The sequence below is a fragment of the Hypanus sabinus genome, unplaced genomic scaffold, assembly GCF_030144855.1.
Source record: "Hypanus sabinus isolate sHypSab1 unplaced genomic scaffold, sHypSab1.hap1 scaffold_578, whole genome shotgun sequence".
Lineage (NCBI taxonomy): Eukaryota > Metazoa > Chordata > Chondrichthyes > Myliobatiformes > Dasyatidae > Hypanus > Hypanus sabinus.
This window is the reverse complement of record NW_026781437.1, coordinates 112071-131785: the sequence shown is the minus strand read 5'-3', so window position 1 is coordinate 131785 and position 19715 is coordinate 112071. Positions and strand designations below refer to the sequence as shown.

At 45.3% G+C, this 19715-nt stretch overlaps 2 protein-coding genes across 4 annotated transcripts in view; one reads left to right on the top strand and one right to left on the bottom strand.

The window, feature by feature from the left end:
- Positions 1–900, bottom strand: part of LOC132389460 (NACHT, LRR and PYD domains-containing protein 3-like) — an 82273-nt gene extending 81373 nt beyond the window's left edge. For 2 of the 3 annotated variants that reach the window (XM_059961982.1, XM_059961984.1), the window contains exon 1: positions 763–900. The gene's annotated coding sequence lies outside the window, so the exon portion shown is untranslated. The remainder of the gene's footprint in view (positions 1–762) is intronic. The other variant, XM_059961983.1, reaches the window with a different exon arrangement.
- A 5740-nt stretch (positions 901–6640) lies between these two features.
- On the top strand, positions 6641–17952 carry LOC132389457 (gastrula zinc finger protein XlCGF26.1-like). Its single transcript, XM_059961980.1, has 2 exons — positions 6641–6658; positions 15029–17952. The coding sequence occupies exon 2, from the start codon at positions 15358–15360 to the stop codon at positions 17167–17169; it is 1812 nt and encodes a 603-aa protein (XP_059817963.1). The 5' UTR covers positions 6641–6658; positions 15029–15357; the 3' UTR covers positions 17170–17952.
- Positions 17953–19715: the final 1763 nt, after the last annotated feature.

The window sequence follows — 19715 nt, the reverse complement described above, 5'->3', positions numbered from 1 at the left end:
ATTATCAGTCTGTTACATCTGCTTCCGAGGCCGCTAACTCTCAATGAGAGGAAGTGACCAGAGAGCGATAAAAATGTGCTCCACTCCCTGCAGATCCTGTGGACTGTCCCTGGCCACAGGGGAATTGCCTCTCCAAACATGACCAAAACAGGAAATATCGGACTCAACTTTAAATACTGGGAGTTTCCGTCTGGCAAAGATTAACACAGCGGCCGTTTGGTAACTTTGAAACTAAAATTGTAGTGACTGTCTTTATCCTTCCTTATTTTGCATGAAATAAATCCTCTGGAAGTTCCAGGTAACAAACACTGATTTCAGAAATAACTCCGTGAGGCAAAAGACTTCACAATGAAGGCAACGGTAGAAGAGAGATTATCGATATTTATCATCGAGGTGGTGGGATGCAGGCTGGACAGAGGTTGAACCAGATGTGCAGGGATTAAGCAGATGGAACGGGTGGGAGAAGGGATCAATGACGATCACTGACGGCCCTCCAGCAATGCACAGACACTGAATTAACAGTACATACTACTATGTACTAAAATGACAAAGATAGAGCAACAGGAACTTTGGCATTTACCCTTCTCCAGAACCAACTTTTAACAAAACACCATGGAAAATATCCCCAGGTTCGATGTGAAGGTCTCACAACCCGGACAGACCCCAGCAGATTTTGTCCAGGAAACGGGGTGAGACCGCGAGTTCGGGGAAGTTACCGGGACTCACCGCCCAGCATCGGTCGGGACCGGACTCAGTACTCACCGCATGGATCTTGTCGGTCCCGCTCCGCAGAGAATCATCCGACCCCCCCGCCCCGGGGGGCGAGGACCCCCTCCCGATCCGGATCCCACAGACAACCCGCCGCTCCGGACCCGCTTCAGCAAACAAAGAAAAATAACCACTGGCCGTCCCGGGAATGTGAGCATGCGCAGTGCTTATTGCGTCATCAGGGAGGGGCGGGACCTCGGAGACAAACCCGCAGATGCCGCCGATCTGCGGTCAGACGGGATCACGTGACGGTGGAGGGTCTCCCACGTGACCCGGTGACTGTTCCTCGCCCCTCACACGCTGCCCGACACATCGGCCTCATTTCCTACATTATTTCACATTCACAGCTCTCCCATCTCAGACACGTTTCTGCCCCATCCCCATTTCCTCAATCATGGAATTAATTTCCATCTTCTGCGGCCCCGTGTTGCCCCAGACACTCACCTCCCACCCCGTCACTATTTCTATCTTCCCACCTCCCCCCTCACCTGGATCCACCTCCCACTCCCCAGCTCTTGCCCCATCCCCACCCTCACCTCTTTTCTCTGACTATTTCCCGTCCACTCTCAGTCCAGAGGGAGGGTCTCGGCCCGAAATGTTGACGGTCCATTTCCCTCCACAGATGCTGCCCGACACACCGAGTTCTTCCAGCAGTCTGTTCTTTGGTCTGTATAACCCGTGTTAGTATGGGGAGCGGGATTTTACACCATATTCCAGGTACAATCTCAACAAGCCCAAATAATTGTCACTTTGCGCGGACCATTGACCCCGCTTACAGGGCAACTGTCTGCCGTGTTTGCCCCCCAATGTGGTGAATCCCTCCGTTCGGCGCCACCATGGGCTCAGACATTTCTGCTGATAAGCCACTCCTGTCCCCACCACAAACATCCTGTCCGCCTCCTCTCACACCATCTTCACCCTGTCTATAAAATCCCCCCTTCCTCCCGGGGGAACCAGCATCAAACCGTCGGGCCGAGCGTTTCATCCTACCTCTCAGCGATACATCAGACTCCGGCCGCAGGGGACGCTTCACAAACGCCCCAACTTCCCTCGGAGGGAAATGGAAATAAATCAGAAAGCGGACATTTACTTTGAGGTTTTCTCCGCTCTGAGGAGGCGGTCGGCGCTTGAGCGGGAGACGGGCTCAGCGGGGTAACGCTCACTCGGCTTGTCTGCCTCCGCGACAGGTTGTAACTGTTGATTGACATCGCTTCGCACCAATGGGAATAGCGCAGCTCCTGAATCCACTGTTGACTGCGGCGGGGGAGGGGTGGTCACGTGATTATTAGCCCAGTCGTTAAAACCGATACAGCTCGAGCACAGCAGCGCGTAGGTGACGTAAGACACCGCGTACGTGAGGGCAGATCCCGGTGTGGGGAGCCCATGTGTGACGTCAGGCGCGTGGAGGGAGGAGCTGTGTGACGTCACCTGAGGGAGAGCGCTCGCATTGAAAAGCACCTTAATGGACTTTTCTTATTACTTCAGTGGGACAACAACATTAATCAGGGGTTTCATCACTGAATCCAGTGTTGTGGGATGTAAAGTCCCCTGTTATGTGTCCGGCTCTGCCGTGTTGTTGGTGGAGTGGACAGCGTGGTGTTTGTCTCGATTCGGGTCACAACACCAGAATTGCCAGCGGGGTCCACACACAGTGTATTAGTCAACAGAAAACCTCTCGTCCCTGCAGTCTTTGTCTCCTGGTAAACTCAACACCCTGACAGTGTGGACCATAGATACCCCTTCCTCTCAGAGTCAGGGGATCATTCAGACAGCTGATCGCTGAGAGGAATTATATTTATTGGTCATTAAAGTTCACCCAGATTCGTTTGGACGGATTTGATGTGGAGTTCGGGGTGTCACAGTGAAAGGGCCGGACGGCCGAACTCTCTCCGTTGTCCAAACATCCTTCCAGGTGAGGCGACACTTCACCTGTGAATCTTCCGGGGTCGCCTGTTGTGTCCGCTGTTCCCGATGCGGCCGCCTCGACACTGGTGACACCGGCTCCTCCGCAGTTGTGCGGAGTAGAGTGTTTATTTATCGGGGGCTCAATGTTATTGTTCCCTTTTGTGCGGGGGGGGGGGGGTTGTAGATTGATGATCGGGATGCCGTTCTTTTTTTTATGCTGGGGTTGCGGTGGGAGTTTGATTTTTCTCTCTGAACGACTTTCATGCTTTTACTTTGTTTTTTTGGCTCTCTGAAGAAGGGGGAAAAAAAACTCAACGTGTGTCGGGGTGATGACTTCTTCTCTGTAGGCTGCCTCGTTATTATTTGGGATCCGGCGGATCAATGTAGTGCCGTCAGCAAATCTAATTAGCAGATTGGAACCCGCCACTGCAGCCCCACAGTGCTCTATGTACTGATTGCAAAGCTACGAAATTGCATGTGAATAGCCTCCCCTCCCCCAACTCCACTCTTTCTGCGTCACCAGCAGACTGGGGCATCTCACATCTCGCTGCCTCCGCCAGGACATTAAACTGTGAACAACTGTGGTCAGGGACTGATCTCTGGGGTACTCCAAACGCTACCTCCTTCCAGTCTGAAAACGACCCACTCATCCAGCCACATGCTAAAGGCAGTTTATCGATCTCCAACGAAAAAGCCTAATCACCTACTCCTGAGGGTCAATACCATTGCTGACTCTGAGTTTACCACCGTCAAATGCCGGGAGGGACATGATAATCAGAAAGTCTCTAGTCACAGCCGTGTGAATAAAATGTGATCTCAGTGGGTGTGTGGCGCATGCTCAGAATGCGAAGGAGACGGACAGACTGAGCCAAGTCACAGACTGATGAAGGGGAGGAATGATCCATTTTGATACAGAGAGGGAAGCAGAGAGTTTGATGTTGTGGCTGATTCCGGAACTGTGGCCAGTTAAAAGATGAAGCTTTGTTCCTTCAAAATGTTTTGAGTTGTGACAGTGTTTTTATCAGAAGGCACCATAAAGACTAAAATTATCTCAGTTGAATTGTTGTCCTTCACTCACTGACGTGCTTCGTAAAATTTTTAAAGTGTAGAAAATTCAAAGGATTTGAGTCTGGGAATCAGAACACAACAACACGTTAGTTCCGCTGTATCTGTCGGTTCACCAGCGCTTGAATGTCGCCGATCCTTGAATGTGGAGGCGGAGATGCTGGAGAAGTCAGCGCCCCACTCGCTGCAAGGAGAGCCCGAACACGTGTCCATGTCCGTGATCTGATTGGATACATCGCCATGACGTTGCTAGCACTGTGACGTCATTCACTGGCTCTCATTTTGGAAAGGATTCAGTCGGCCATCGCAGATACACCAACAGCTTCGCTCTGGGAAGCGGCCGTTCACCTGCTCCGTGTGTGCGAAGAGACTCATTCAGTTAACCCACCTTGTGATGCTCCGGTGAGTTCACAATAAATAGAGGCCACATTTCTGTCCGGAGTGAGCAAAGAGTTTTACTCAATCATCCCAGATGCTGTAGCACCAGCAACTTCACATCAGGGAGGAAGTTCAAATCAGCTCCGTGTTAAATGTTTAACCATCACGGTGACTGAAGGCAGCTGCAGGTTCATGAGGGACTGTTACTGTCAGATTCTGCAGTTCTTGCGGCTGTTCATCGCACCCAGGACTGAACCCTGGTCACTGAGCATTGGAGGAGTCCGTTCTGCTGATATTTGTCTTAAACTAGACTGGTGTTTAATATTGTGGATCTGTGAAAGATAAATCAACTCTGTATCAAATCCCGTGTCTCAGGTACTTACTGTCTCTACCACACTCACAATATACACTAGAAAGGCCACTCGGCCCATCTGTTTCCTACCAATGTTTCTGTTCCATATCAGTGTATTAAAATCTACCCCAGCCGTTCCTCTCTCACTCTCCCTGTGATGACAGGTTGCAACTAGTCACCACTCCGTGGGATAGGAGATTTCTCTTGAATTTCATAGAATCAAAGAAATCTACAACACATGATAGATGCTTTGGCCCACAATTTGTGCCGACCATGTAACTTACACTAGAAACTGCTTTAGAATTACCCTACCACATAGCCCTCTATTTTCCTAAGCTCCATGTACCTATCTAAAAGCCCTTTAAAAGTATTGTATCCGCTTCTACCACCATGGCTGGCAATGCATTCCACACAAACACCACTCTTTGCTTAAAAAAAACTTAGCTCTGACATCTCCTCCGTACCTACTTCCAAGAAGCTTAACCTATTCCCCCTCGTGTTAGCCGTTTCTGCCCTGGGAAAAAGCCTCTGACTATCCACACGACCAATGCCTCTCATCATCTTATACACCTGCATGAATTCCCTGCATGATTGTCTCCGGGCTGAACAAGACGATGAGCTCACTGTGGTTGTGACGTTCTTCAGGGCTCTGGACGAAGTTGTTTAAACTCCTTCTTTCCCGCTCTTTTCAACGTTTTGGGTCATTTTGACCAATTTTAAATGACTGTGCCTCAGACAGCTGGGTTGTTGCAATTGTTACGTACCAGCAGCAAAAGATCACTAACGGAGTCTGGTTTCGATGTTAAAACCAATCTCTTCATTAGTATCTGCTCCAAATATAAAAGATTAAACGAAATAAACAGAAGTTAACATTGTTGTGCGTACACATAGCTCCCAAACTATCAAGCTATCAATGCTTAAAGTTTTCAGATGGTAAAGTGGAAAAGTTCAGTAATCCACAGAATAAGTGAGTGAGAGGAGAGATTTGTAAATCCACCACGAAGATGCAGAGAGAAGGCAATTACGAAGAATTCCACACACATTCCACGCTGGGTGAACGAAATAACAGTCGCCGAAGATCGTATCCGTGGATTAGTTCCGAAATCCACTTAGAAATATCACCAGGTGACAGTCACAAGAATATCGTCTTCGGGTGGTTACCACAGAACACCCCGATTCCGGGTAAGGGAAAGCCACACATATGGATGATACGAAGTGACAGTCACACATCCGTTGTGCACTGCGTGCCGATGATCAACCCAATCTTTTGGGCATAGCAGAGACAAGCTGAAGTCTCTCTCACTCTTTCTCTCTTCCTCTATCTCTCTCCCCTCCCTCTCCTCCTTCTCTCCTCTCCCCTCTGTCTCTCTGTCTCTGCCGCGGTGTGTGTGACGTCACAGACCCGCCTCACTCAGGCACTTAAAGCGACACTCACAGTAAACGAATCTGCGGTCTCGTAACACAATGCACCTCTAAAGTCTGACAGCAGACTGGCGAGTGAATCTTCGATGGTGCAAAGTCAGAAACCGAAGAGTTGCCAGCCTGAGTCAGGCTTTGGGGCTCCACAGAGAGATGGGGTCTAGAGTTTACGACGAGGAGGAGGAATCAGACCAGCTCGATGTGGCTACAAAAGGAAGATCAGAAAAATTTGGAAACTGGTTGACCGAAAAAAAAAGATGGTTAGTTTCTGCAAAATACTAGTGGAAATCAAAAGATCAGGCAGCAATTGTGGAGAGGAATAAATAAACAACTTTTAGACCGAGCCTCTTCAGCATGCCTAGACTGTGGACTCCGCTGCTTAGTTACTACCTGAACTGCAGAGCTCCTCCAGCATTTTGTGTGTGTGCGCGTCTCTGTATGTCCAGCCACTGCAGAATCTCTTGTGTTTTATATCCGCATTTTACTTTGGCATTAAATACACGTTGATATTGAGTATATTGTTTATGTGAGCCGCTTCCTGCGTTAAAAAAGCTGCAGATTTTTTCTATATACCCTAAAAAAATGAGATCTGGACATTGAACCGGTGCTTCAAGAACTGTTTTATGGCACCGTTATTACCCTTAAGGCCGTGCGCGAATAATTTTTATCAGGCACTGAAGCACTGATGAACTGCGCAGGCGTCAGGCTGAATACGTCCCCGAGTATCACGCATGCGCGCAGCACACGAGGCCTTGAAAATGTCGGTTGCAGGTAAGAGCGATTCTCCGTGTTTTTATCTTAAACACCGACTTCGGGATAATTCCTCTGAATTTCGGACACCGTGACCAGCAATCCCGTGACAGTCCTGCCCTCTTCCCTCTCTCTCAGCTCCACGATCCGTACACGGACCCCGGGGAGGTCCCGGCTGATGAGAGAATGGGAACCGATGGATCTCTCAGACAGAGCTGAGCTCCAGCTATCTAAATGCAAGGATTAGGAACTCGGAGAAAGGGAACAAAACCCGTCTGTGGACACTCTCTGGAGGTCCAAGATTCGTATGTTACACGACCGCTGGACTAAGTGTGTAAATGTAGGAGTGGACTATGTTGAAAAATAGATGTGCTAGATTTTCTAAAATTGACTCCTTCTACCTTAGGCCACAACCTTATCTGTCATTCCTTATTTATTTATTTATGTATCTATCTTATATATGGAAAAGCAGTATAACATTAGATGATCATCAGCATAAGATGAAAGTTTAAACCTTAGCCTTTGTTTTAAATTAGTACTTAGTCTTTTCTGTGATTTGAAAATCGGAATCTTGGTTAAATTACTGGACATAAAGTATGGTGAGGTGCAGTGCTAGCATTGTGGATTAGCAAAGATTCTACTGTGGATTGGACTTCCAGAGCACAGTTACTGGATATCCACAGGACAGTACTGTCGAAGACTAAGACAGTACTTTCAAATAGAATTGGAAAGGAAATGAGAGGGAATTTTTGCAGTGATGCAGGGCAAGAGAAAAGGATTGGAGTTGAAAGGATAGTTCTGGTTGATGATCTCCTTTCATGCCAACAATAATTTTATAATAATTGTTCTGTGATTCTGTGTGAAGCTTTCCCTGGTCATTTGCCACCTCTTCTTGTGATTCTGCTCCTAAATGTGAAAACTTGGAGAAGTGAGTTTAAAATTATGCCATCGAACTGGTTGTAAGAATGGACCACACCTATTGGTCCTCATTTGCTTTATTCGGAGCCTTGTCAATAGCATGAATAACTGAATAAACATTTCATTAGAACGGGGTGGATTAAACTGAATATATAGGATCTTTAAATTATACCCCTTCCCACTTATTATTTTCACTGGAAAAGAGATGTTGAAATTCTAAGTAATCCTGACTAAAGTGTAATATGGTTTTAAAAAAAAGCTCAAGGTCAAATAAGTGTGAAACATCTGTCGAGCATTTTATAGGAAGGGACATTAAAGACATTCATCATTCATGCTGATTTTTCCTCCCAGCACTGCCGCAAATACACAAACCACTCCACCTCCCTTCAGACCTTCTCCATGCTGTGCCTGATGAACCAGCCAAGATTAGCAGTTCACCATCTGTGGGAAAAATTGAGTACAAATACCTAATAAGGTTGGGATGTGTACATTTGTCTCCCAATTTATGATGTAGGAGCATTGATATTATGCTGCTTTGTGCGTAAAATATAACAATCCTCTTTGTTCAATTCTTTATTAGCTAGTGAACTTACAAGTTTGCTTCAGGGAGTTAAGCAATTTAATTTTAAACAAAAGCATGAATTGATAAATGTTACCAATTTTAAATAGCAAAAAGTTTATAGTATTTTTTTCCTGGGAAAAAATAAAAGGGGGAAAAATAAGACTTTTGGTCAGAAGTTTGAATAGTATTATGATGTGACTGCATTTTTCGAAAGAAAAGAACAAAAATTGTAGATATCCAAATGCAGAAAGGTTAATTCTATGTTAAACTTGTGAATTAGGATTAAGAGATGCAAGATAATGTTAATTTAATAAAATAATTTAAATCCAATTAATGCTTTAAATCTGCAGTATACGTTCAAGAATGCATTTTAGGTAGCTCAACACCTCATGCAGGTCAGTCAGGTATCTCTGCTCCCTTTAAACTTGCACGTTTCTGTTTCCCAGATGACTTTGAAACTTACTTTGACCTCATTTTCACATCATTCTAGAATGTGATGTCTAAAAACAGTGATTTGGAAGTGAGGTATGATGTATTAATAAGAGAACATCTAATAATACAGAAAATCTGCTGGTCCGACACCCAAGACCCAACCATGGCAGGTTCACTAAGTTTTACTGTGGTTCGTCACATGTTTGGAGGGCTGTCGCCTGAAAGTAATGATCATTAATCACCATCAATGTTACATAGTTCACACTAAAAATAAAAGCACAAGGGAGAAATCGGCCTCTGCCGCACCTTTTTTTCAGAGTGCTCAGTGGTTCATTTGAAATCAGGTACAGAATTTTCCTGCACTTCTGATGGGAAATCTGTTGGATGTGTTTCTGACAAACATACACCCAAAAAATGTAATGAGTCAATGCACCAAGTGGATTGAACGCCAGCACTTTTGAACATTGTGTTTCAGCCTATTCTGTTTCAATCTTTATGAAATGTGAAATAATATGAAAGGTCTAGAACTTGATAGAGGGCTAAAAGATTACGAGAGGCATAGACAGGGTGGATAGTCAGTACCCGTTTCCCAGGGCACCAACAGCAAACACCAGAGGGCATATGTATAAAATTAAGGGAGGGAAGTTTAGGGGAGACTTCAGGGGTAAGTTTTTTTTTTACACAGAGAGTTGTGAGTACCTGGAATGACTTGCCAGGGGTGGTGGTGGAGGCTAAAACATTAGGGGTATTTAACAGCCTCTTGGACAGGCACATGGATGAAAGAAAAATGGAGGGTTACGGGTAGTGTGGGTTTAGTTCTTTTTTTAAGGTTTATATGGGTTGGCACAACATGGAGGGCTGAAGGGCCTGTACTGTGCTGTAGTGTTCTATTCTATGGCTCTAAAATCTTTTACATCACCAGTTGAGAAAATCATCTTTGTTCTACCTCCAATCACAAAGAGGAATTCTGCAGATGCTGGAAATCCAAGCTACACACACAAATTGCTGGAGGAATTCAGCATTAGTACTCTTTTCCAAAGATACTGCCTGGCCTGCTGAGTTCCTCCAGCATTTTGTGTCTGTTGCTTGTTCTACCTCCTCTCGGTCTGCATTTTTCTACCAGTGAGAACACGCTTCCACCAATTCTGTCTGGCTACGTAATGATATCAAACACCTTTGCCCTGGGCAACAAGTAGCTTTCACATCAGAAATGTGCCAGACTCCAGGGAGACGGACTACTGTCCTTAAAGGCAGTATTCCTTGGCATTACCATCACTGAGTTCACCACTGTCAGTCACCTGGGTGAGACTTCAGGGGAAATATTTATGTACAATACTGTGTGTATTGTTGCTGGAGAATTTTCTAGTGGGAAGAAGTGGAGTGATATTTGGAAATCTGAAATTGAAAGCATCATTTAGCAAGAAAATCACAAATAGGTGGTTTGCAAAAGCTGTGGCGAGTAAATCCTTCATTAACCTGTTACATAGGTTGTGTGAGAGTGCAGATGAACTCAATCAAGACTCAACCAGAGGAGATTAAAGATCTTACTGACAGTGACTTGCTCGCTGTTGAAATGAATATCTCTCTATATAAAATTCAGTTTGTACATGTTGTTGTCACTGGGTAAAAATTGTACAGTACAAGGTTTTTGCACACACTGGTCATTACAAATTAGAGGGGACATTGGTGGGAAGGCGGGGAGACCTCCAGTGTCCCTGACGCCCTCATGTAGAAGGTGTATATCCAGCTGCACTTTAAGGAGTTGGAGCTGGAAATGGATGAATTCCGCATCATCCAAGCGTCAGAGGGTGTGATAGGTATGACGTGCAGAGAGGTGAGTTGTACCCAGGGTGCAGGACACAGGAAACTGGATGAGAGTCAGGAAGGGGAATGAGGTTAAATAGCCATCGCCGAGTACTCTTGTTGCTATCCCCCACAACAACAGGTGGACACTTTAGAAACTGTTGGGGGGAATTACCTGGCAGAGGAAAGTCAAAGGGGTGATAGGGGATTTGTTAGTTAGTGGAACAGAACTAGAAAGGGATGAATATCCTAGTGGCAAGGCTTGCTGGTGCTCCCCTGTGGGGTGGGTGGTTAAACTAAAGTTGCAGGGAGGATTGGAGCCAGAATGACAGAACAGATAGTGGAGAGGTTGAATTGAATCGAATTGACTTTATTACTTACATTCTTCATACATGAGTTGCAGAAATCTTTATGTTACGTCTCTGTCTAAATGTGCAATGTGAAATTTATAATAGTTTATAATAAATAGTATGTACAACAGGACAGTCAGGATAAATAAAAGTACAATTGTATCAGCATGAATTAATCAATCAGAGGGCCTGGTGGAAGAAGCTGTCCCTGGGCCTGTTGATCCGGGCTTTCAGGCTGTGCTACCGTTTCCCAGATGGTAGCAGCTGGAACAGTTTGTGGTTGGGGTGACTCTGGTCCCCAATGATCCTTTTTACACAGTGGCCCTTTTTACACACCTGTTTTTGTCAATGTCCTGAATAGTGAGAAGTTCACATCTACATATGCGCTGGGCTGTCTGCACCACTCTCTGCAGAGTCCTGCAACTGAGTGAAGTACAGCACCCATACCAGGCAGTCATGCAGCCAGTCAGGATGCTCTCAATTGTGCCCCTGTAGAAAGTTGTTAGTATTTGGGGCCCCGTCCCACACTTCCTGAACCGCCTGCGGTGAAAGTGGTGCTGTTGTGCCTTTTTCATCACACAGCCAGTATGTACAGACCCGGTGAGATCCTCGGTGTTGTGTGTGCCAGGGAACTTAAAGCTGTTCACCCTCTCAGCCCCAGATCCTGGGTCAGCCTGTCTCCATTTCTCCTGTAGTTTACAGCCAGCTCCTTTGTTTCAGTGACATTGAGGGCAAGGTTCTTTTTTTGACATCAAACAGATGTCATTCAGACCTCAGGACATGAAATTATGATATTGTAGCCATTACTTGGACTTGCTTGCGCCCAACAGTCTGATGGATTTCAAGGAACAAATCTGTAGAGAGATTGCGGACTATGCCAAGAAACAAAGGTTGATAAAGTGAATGATTTTAACTTTCCGTTTATTGACTGGAATCCTAGGCTGTAAAAGGACTAGATGAGGTAGAGCTTATCAAATCTACCTTAATCAGTATGTAAAATTCCCGATGTAGAAGTGTGCAATAAGCTATTGGGAAGTGATCTAGGGCTAGTGACAGAAATTAGTGTATGGGAACACTTTGTATCTACTGATCATGAGATTCCAAGTAAATACAGAAAAGCAGAGGCCTGGACCTCTCTTGAGATTCTAAATTGGAGAAAGGCCAATTTTTTTATGATATTTGCAAGGATTTGACAAGCGTTAATTGGGACAGGATGTTTTTTAGCAAAGGAGTACTTGGTAAGTGGGAGTTCTTCAGAAGTGAAATTTTAAGGGTGTAGAGTTTGTATGTGTCTGACAAAATAAAAGTTGAATGGTAACGAGTGCAGGGAATCTTGGTTTTCAAGAGATATTGAGGCCCTGGATATCTCGTTCCTCTAAATGCCGCGGACTGTTGGGTGCAACCAAAACTCATTAATGACAGCCATTTCATAATTCCACTCCCAAACTCATCTGACTTTCCTTTAGTTGTCTTCTGTTGGATTCTGAAAGCTTCCTAATGGTCCTTTGCTCTTTTGTTTGCCCTCTCCTCTGCTTTTATGTTGGTTTTGGATTCTCATTTAACCCACGGTTGTGCCCTGCTGCCTTTCCAATGCTTCCACGTCTTTGGGATGTATCGATTACTCAGCTCTCGAATTGCTCCCAGAAACTCCAGCCATTGCTGATCCGTTGTCACTCCTACCTTTTCCCTTCCAAACAAGTTTGGCCAGCTTCTCTGTCACAGAAACATGAAGAAGTTCAGTGGAGAAACAGGCTATTTGGCCCATTTAGTCAATGCCACAAAAACATTTAAGCTCTCTAATGCAACTACCTGCACCGGGATCATCACCCTCCGTACCCCTACCATCCAGGTACCTGTCAAACTTCTCTTAATGGTGAAATCGAGCTCATATTCACCACTAGTGCTGACATCTCATTCTGCACTCTCATGACCATTTCAGTAAAGAACTTTTCCAAATGTTCCCATTAAATTTTCACCTTCCCCACTTACCCATGACCTCTGGTTGTCATCCCACCCAACCTCAGTGGAAAAAGCTGCTTGCATTTACCCTATCTATACCCTCATAATTTTGTTTACTTCTAACAAATCCTCAGAGCAATGTATAATTTCCTTGTTTATGTTTGGAGCCTTTTTTAGGTGTATAAGATGATGAGGGGCATTGAGTGTGTGGATAGCCAGAGGATTTTTTCCCAGCGTTAACATGGCTAACAGGATGGGGCATAGTTTTAAGGTGCTTGGAAATATATGCGGAGGGGATGTCAGGGGTAGGTTTTTTACACAGAGAGTGTTGGATGTGTCGAATGCACTGCCAGCAGCGGTTGTCGAGGCGGATACAACAGGGACTTTTCACACTCTCTTAGATAGTTACATGGAGCTCAGAAAAATAGAGGACTATGCGCTAGGGAAACTCCAGGCAGCTTCTAGAGTAAGTTACATAGTCGGCACAGCACTGTGGGCCAAAGGGTCTGTAATGTGCTACAGATTTCTATCATTCTATGAAATTCAAGGGAAATCTCCAAACCCACGGAGTGGTGACTAGTAGTGAATAGTGGGAAAGTTACTGGAACGTATGTGCAAGAACCGGAAATATAAGTATTTGGATAGATGTGGACTGATTAAGTATAGGCAGCACGGCTTTGTGCATGGTAGGTCATGTCTAACCAATCTCATGGAGCTACTCGAGGAAGTTATCAGGAAAGTGGATGAAGACAAGGCAGTGGATGTCGTCTACATGGACTTTAGCAAGGCGCTTGTCTCATATGGGAGGTTGGTCAAGAAGTTTCAGTCACTCAGCATTCAAGATGAGATAGTAAATTGGATGAGACACTGTCTTTGGCAGAAGCCAGAGTGTGGTAGCAGATGGTTGCCTCTCTGACTGGAGGCCTGTGACTAGTGGTTGCCACAGGGATCAGTGCTGAATCTGTTGTGGTTTGTCATCTAGATCAGTAATCTGGATGATAGTGTGGTTAACTGGATTAGCAGATTTATGACCACCAAGACTGGTGGTGTAGTGGACAGCGAGGAAGACTATCATGGCTTGCAGTGCAATCTGGACCCCCTGGGAAAATGGTTTGAGAAATGGAAAATGGAATTTAATGCAGACAAGTGTGAGTTGTTGCACTTTGGACTGACCTACCAACAGAGGTCTTTCACAGTGACTGGTCGGGCACGGAGGAGTGTTGTAGAAGAAAGGGACCTGGGAATATAAGTCCTTAATTCACTGAAAGTGGTATCACAGTTAGATAGTGATGGAAAGAAAGAATTTAGCCCATTGGCTTTCATGAACCAAATACTGACAATAGATGGATATTATGTTGACTTGTAAAAGAGGCCTAATTTGGAGTGTTGTGTGATGTTTTGGTCACCTACCTACAGGAAAGATTTAAAAGAGTTTCAGAGATTTCAGAGGAAATTCACAAGGATGTTGCCAAGTTTGGAGTACTTGGTTATAAGGAAAGATTGAACAGGTCAGGACTTCATTCCTTGGAATGTGGAAGATCGAGGTGAGATTTGATTGTGGTAGAGGGGCACAGATAGTGTAAATGCAAGCTGGCTTTCTCCACTGAGATTGGGTGGGACTTCAACCAGTGGCCAGGGGTCAAGGGTGAAAGGTGAAATGTTGAGGGGAACATGAGGGGAATCTTCTTCACACAGATGGTCATCTAGGTTTGGAATGAGCAGCCATCCCGAGTGGTGCATGCGAGCTCCATTTCAACATTTAAGAGGTTCGTGTAGGTACCTGGATGGTAGGGGTCTGGGAGTGGCAGTTTAAATAGTTCAGCACAGACTAGATGGCCCAAAGGACCTGTTTCTGTGTTGTAATTTTCTACAAGAACCTGAAATATTACAAAAATTCACTCTAACCCCTTTTAACCGCTGTGCGGACCAACCATTCACCTCAGCACGAGTTTTTTTTATATGGTGTTAAAACTGTGGCAGTTTAAGTTAATAATACATAAAAGAAAATCCCAGGTGCACATCCACAAAGACAATTTGCGTGAGACTGTTTCAGTTACTGTGGGGCCAGGCACCCATACTGCTCAACAGGAACAGGGAATAATACCAACGGAGAGAGTCAAAATGAGCCAGGTCACAGATTGGAGGCGGCAGAAATGCCCCATTGTTATAGAGACAGGAAGAGCATCAGGGAATTGATGGTCATTCCAGGTTCCAGCACTCTGCCCAGTCAGGAGATGATTTCTCTGTCCAACTTGGGTTGAACATCACTGTAACAGTGTGATACCAGATCAAACCTTGGCAACTCAAGAATTCTCATCTGAAATGTGGTCCTAAATCCATTGATGGATTTTGTAAATCTTTTCACAGGATAAAAATGAGAAGGAATTTGTCACCGGCAATCTCAAACACAGTCCGCCAGTTTTGCTGTCTCTGTCTGGATATTTAAGAAGTGGAGCAAGGATATTCAATCAACCATCCTTCCTGCTCAGACTGTGGGAAGGGATTTATTCGGTCATCTCAACTGAAGGTACATCAGCAAGTTCACACTGGGCAGGGCCATTCACCTGTTCTGTGTGTGAAAAAGGATTCAGTTGGTCTTCCCGCCTGTGGACACACCAGTCAGTTCACACCACACCGGGCGGAGGCTGGTGATCTGTTGAATTTCTGGGAAAGGATTCACTCAGTCATTTGACCTAATGGCTCACCAGCAAGTTCACACTGGGGAGAAGCCATTCACCTGTTCAGTCTGTGGGAAGGGATTCACTCAGGCATCCAACCTACGGAGACATCAGCGAGTTCACACCGGGGAGAAGCCATTCACCTGTTCAGTCTGTGGGAAGGGATTCACTCAGACATCCAACCTACGGAGACATCAGCGAGTTCATACTGGGGAGAAGCCATTCACCTGCTCAGAATGTGGGAAAGGATTCAGTGAGTTATCCAACCTACTGGTACATCAGCGAGTTCACACTGGAGAGAAGCCATTCACCTGCTCAGAATGTGGGAAAGGATTCAGTGAGTTATCCAGCCTACTGAGACATCGGCGAGTTCACACTGGGGAAAAGCCGTTCACCTGCTCAGAATGTGGGAAAGGATTCCGTGAGTTATCCAGCCTACTGAGACATCATCGAGTTCACACTGGGGAGAAGCCATTCACCTGCTCAGAATGTGGGAAAGGATTTACTGATTCATCCACCCTCCAGAGTCATCAGCGACTTCACACTGGGGAGAAGCCGTACACCTGTTCAGAATGTGGGAAGAGTTTTACTCAGTTATCCCAAGTACAGAGTCATCTGCGAGTTCACACTGGGGAGAGGCCATTCACCTGCTCAGACTGTGGGAGCAGATTCACTCATTTATCCAGCCTACAGAGACATCAGCGAGTTCACACTGGGGAGAAGCCGTTCATCTGCTCAGAATGTGGAAAGGGATTCATTCAGTTATCCCACCTACAGAGTCATCAGCGAGTTCACACTGGGGAGAAGCCATTCACCTGCTCAGACTGTGGGAAGAGATTCACTGATCCATCCAACCTACAGAGTCATCATCGAGTTCACACTGGGGAGAAGCCGTTCACCTGTTCAGGATGTGGGAAGAGATTTACTCAGTCATCCCAACTACAGAGTCATAAGCGAGTTCACACTGGGGAGAAGCTGTTCACCTGCTCAGTCTGTGGGAAGAGATTCACTCATTCATCCACACTACAGCGACACCAGCGAGCTCACACTGGGGAGAAGCCGTTCATCTGTTCAGTCTGTGGGAAGAGATTCACAGAGTCATCCCACCTATTGAGCCATCAGCGAGTTCACACTGGGGAGAAGCCATTCACCTGTTCAGAATGTGGGAAGGGATTTACCCAGTCATCCCAACTACAGAGTCATCAGCGAGTTCACACTGGGGAGAGGCCGTTCACCTGCTCAGTCTGTGGGAAGGGATTTACTCAGTCATCCGACCTACAGAGTCATCAGCGAGTTCACACTGGGGTGAAGCCGTTCACCTGCTCAGAATGTGGGAAGGGATTCACTCAATCTTCCACCCTACTGAGACATGAGCGTGTTCACACTGGTGAGAAGCCGTTCAATTGCGCAGAATGTGGGAAACAGTTCACTCTGTCATCCCACCTTCTGGAACACCAGCGAGTTCACACTGGGGAGATGCCGTTCCCCTGCTCAGAATGTGGGAAGGGATTCACTCAGTCATCCCACCTACAGAGTCATCAGCGAGTTCACACTGGAGAGAGGCCATTCACCTGCTCAGACTGTGGGAGCAGATTCACTCATTTATCCAGCCTACAGAGACATCAGCGAGTTCACACTGGGGAGAAGCCGTTCATCTGCTTCGTCTGTGGGAAGAGATTCACTGAGTCATCCAGATTACTGGAACATCAGCGAGTTCACACTGGAGAGAGGCCATTCACCTGCTCAGAATGTGGGAAGAGATTCACTCGCTCTTCCACACTACAGAGACATCAGCGAGTTCACACTGGAGAGGAGCCATTTACCTGCTGAGAATGTGGGCAAGGATTCACTCAGTCATCCCAACTACTGGCACTCCAGTCAGTTGTTATGAATCCCTAGGTTTTGTTTGCTGTGGACTGTCATTTTAAGAGAGAGAGATTAAGAAGATGAATCAGTCTGACTTGCAGCTTGTTTACATCACTCCCAGCTTGTTTAGTTTTAGCTGAGGACACAGAGAGTCAGGAGATGAAATGGAAGGATCTATACAAGGGAAATAGGTGCCAAGGGTCACTGTTTGGAATTTCCCTATGCCCACAAAAGTGGGTTAATTATCGATTCAGCGTACACAAATGTGTGGTTGTCACGTCGTTTGATCCGTATGAGTGGATCTGATTTGGGGTATCCTATGAAGACCACTGATGTGTTAACCCTTGCCTGTGTGTGGTGTGGTAATTCATTTGAAGACGATACCCCTTGTGACAAGTCACTTTGGGTGATAATTAGTATGTGGATTTGGAAGGATGACAGATAAAATCTGCAGTGACTGTTCTCTTGTTTTACCACCATGGAACCTGTGGAATTTGACATAATTGCCTTCCCTTTACATTTACCCTGGATTACAAATATCTCTCTCATCAGTTATTCCGTGGCTGAACTGAACTTTCATAATTTACCATCTCAAGACTCCAGACCTTGGTTCCCCCATGCTCAATAGTTTTGGATTTATACTTACACACATATATAAACATAACACTGTTAACTTTTGTTTATCTTGCTTAAGTTACTATATTATAAGTACATTCTAATAAAGGTAGTTTTAACATCAAAAACAGATTCCTGCTGTAGTCTCCACGAGGAAATCTGCAGATGTTGGAAATTCAAACACACACAAAATGCTGGTGGAACACAGCAGGCCAGGCAGCATCTATAAGGAGAAGCACTGTCAATGTTTCAGGCCGAGACCCTTCGTCAGGCAGTCTCAGGCAGTCCTGACGAAGGGTCTTGGCTTGAAACGTCGACAGTGCTTCTCCTTATAGATGCTGCCTGGCCTGCTGTGTTCCACCAGCATTTTGTGTGAGTGTTGTTTCAGGTGTAGTCTATTGGTGCTGATTTGTTTCAAAAGCTTTACAATTCATAACAAAATTGGGGCCTGCATCCGGGATATGAACATCTATGGGGGCGTCGTCATTAAATATTGATTTCATTGGGGAAGTCCCTTTTGATTTATTTGTGTGTGGAAAATCAGCAGCGGATGCTGATTATTGTTTGGAAGCGGCAACCTCTGAGGCATTAGAGGATGCCAGACGGATTGAGTTGTTGAGTCTTGCTAGAAGGTTAAAACTTGCTATGTTGAAATTGACAATGAGGAGGGCACAGTTGCAGAGGGTAATAGCTGAACATTATGTTTCTGAGAGTGTGTTTAAAGTGGAGGAGTTGGAGGTGTTTCCTGAAAGTAAATCTAGTGAGCTTGAGCTCCAGTACGAGTGAGAAAAATTAAAGATGGAGGCTGCGGAAAGGCAGAGGCAGTTTGAGGCTATCGAGGCAGAAAATCAGAGAGGAGGCAGAAAAACAGAGGGAGGAAGCAGAAGGACAGAGGCTATTCGAGCTGGAAAAGATACAGTGGTTGCAGCAAAGGGGTCTAGCGTTAGACTCTGGTGATGAATTTGAGGCCAGTCAGGAAATTAAATTGGTACCTCCATTTGATGAGACAGAGGTTGATAAATACTTACAGCATTTTGAGAAGGTTGCTTAGAATTTAAAGTGGCCAAAAGAGGGTTGGTTCTCTTACAAAGGGGGAGGCTTAGCAAGCCTATTCTGCTTTGACAGTTGATGAAGCAGCTGATTGTGACATAGTGAATCAGGCTGTGCTCAAAGCTTACGAGTTGGTCCCAGAATCATACAGGCAAAAGTTTTGAAATTTGTGGAAATCTGTGAACCGGACATATGTAATTTGCTTATGAGAAGTCTGTGTGTTTTGATCACTGGTGCACATATATGATGATGATGATAAGTATATGATGATTTTAATAGCTTGAAAGAGTTAGTTTTAATTGAAGAATTCAAAAGGTGTGCTCCTGACGACATAAAGACATATTTAGATGAAAAGGATACTGCCAATTTGCAGGAGTCTGATAGAATAGCAGATGAGTTTGCTTTTACTCATAAGGTTAAGATTATCCCAAATAAGAGCTTCCAAAAGAGTGCCAGAGATCACCAGGGTAAACCAGAAATTACAGCTGGGACTAGTGACAAGAGTAAGGATGAAGGGAAGCAGCTGAAAGAGAAATATTCTGGTCTTGCTCGTTACTATTGTAAGAAAACTGGTCATGTGATGGCTAATTGTTCTATCCTGAATAAGAAAAATGAAAAGAAGCCAGTCCCAAATGCCGGTGTTCAGTTTGTTGACGCACCTATAAACCCACAGGGTTCTGAACATTCTGTTGAGGCTCAGTTATGGACTGAGAACTCTGACTGAATTAAGAAGGCTTTTGATCATTTTATGTCAAATGGGTTTGTATTAGTAAAGGAAGGGTCAACCCAACTACCAAAAATTCTTCGAGTTACTGGGGATTCTCAGTCACTTATATTAGACAGCG

Excerpts from the sequence above, each read along its gene's own strand:
- LOC132389457 (XM_059961980.1), top strand. The coding sequence starts at position 15,358 with ATGGCTCACCAGCAAGTTCACACTGGGGAGAAGCCATTCACCTGTTCA.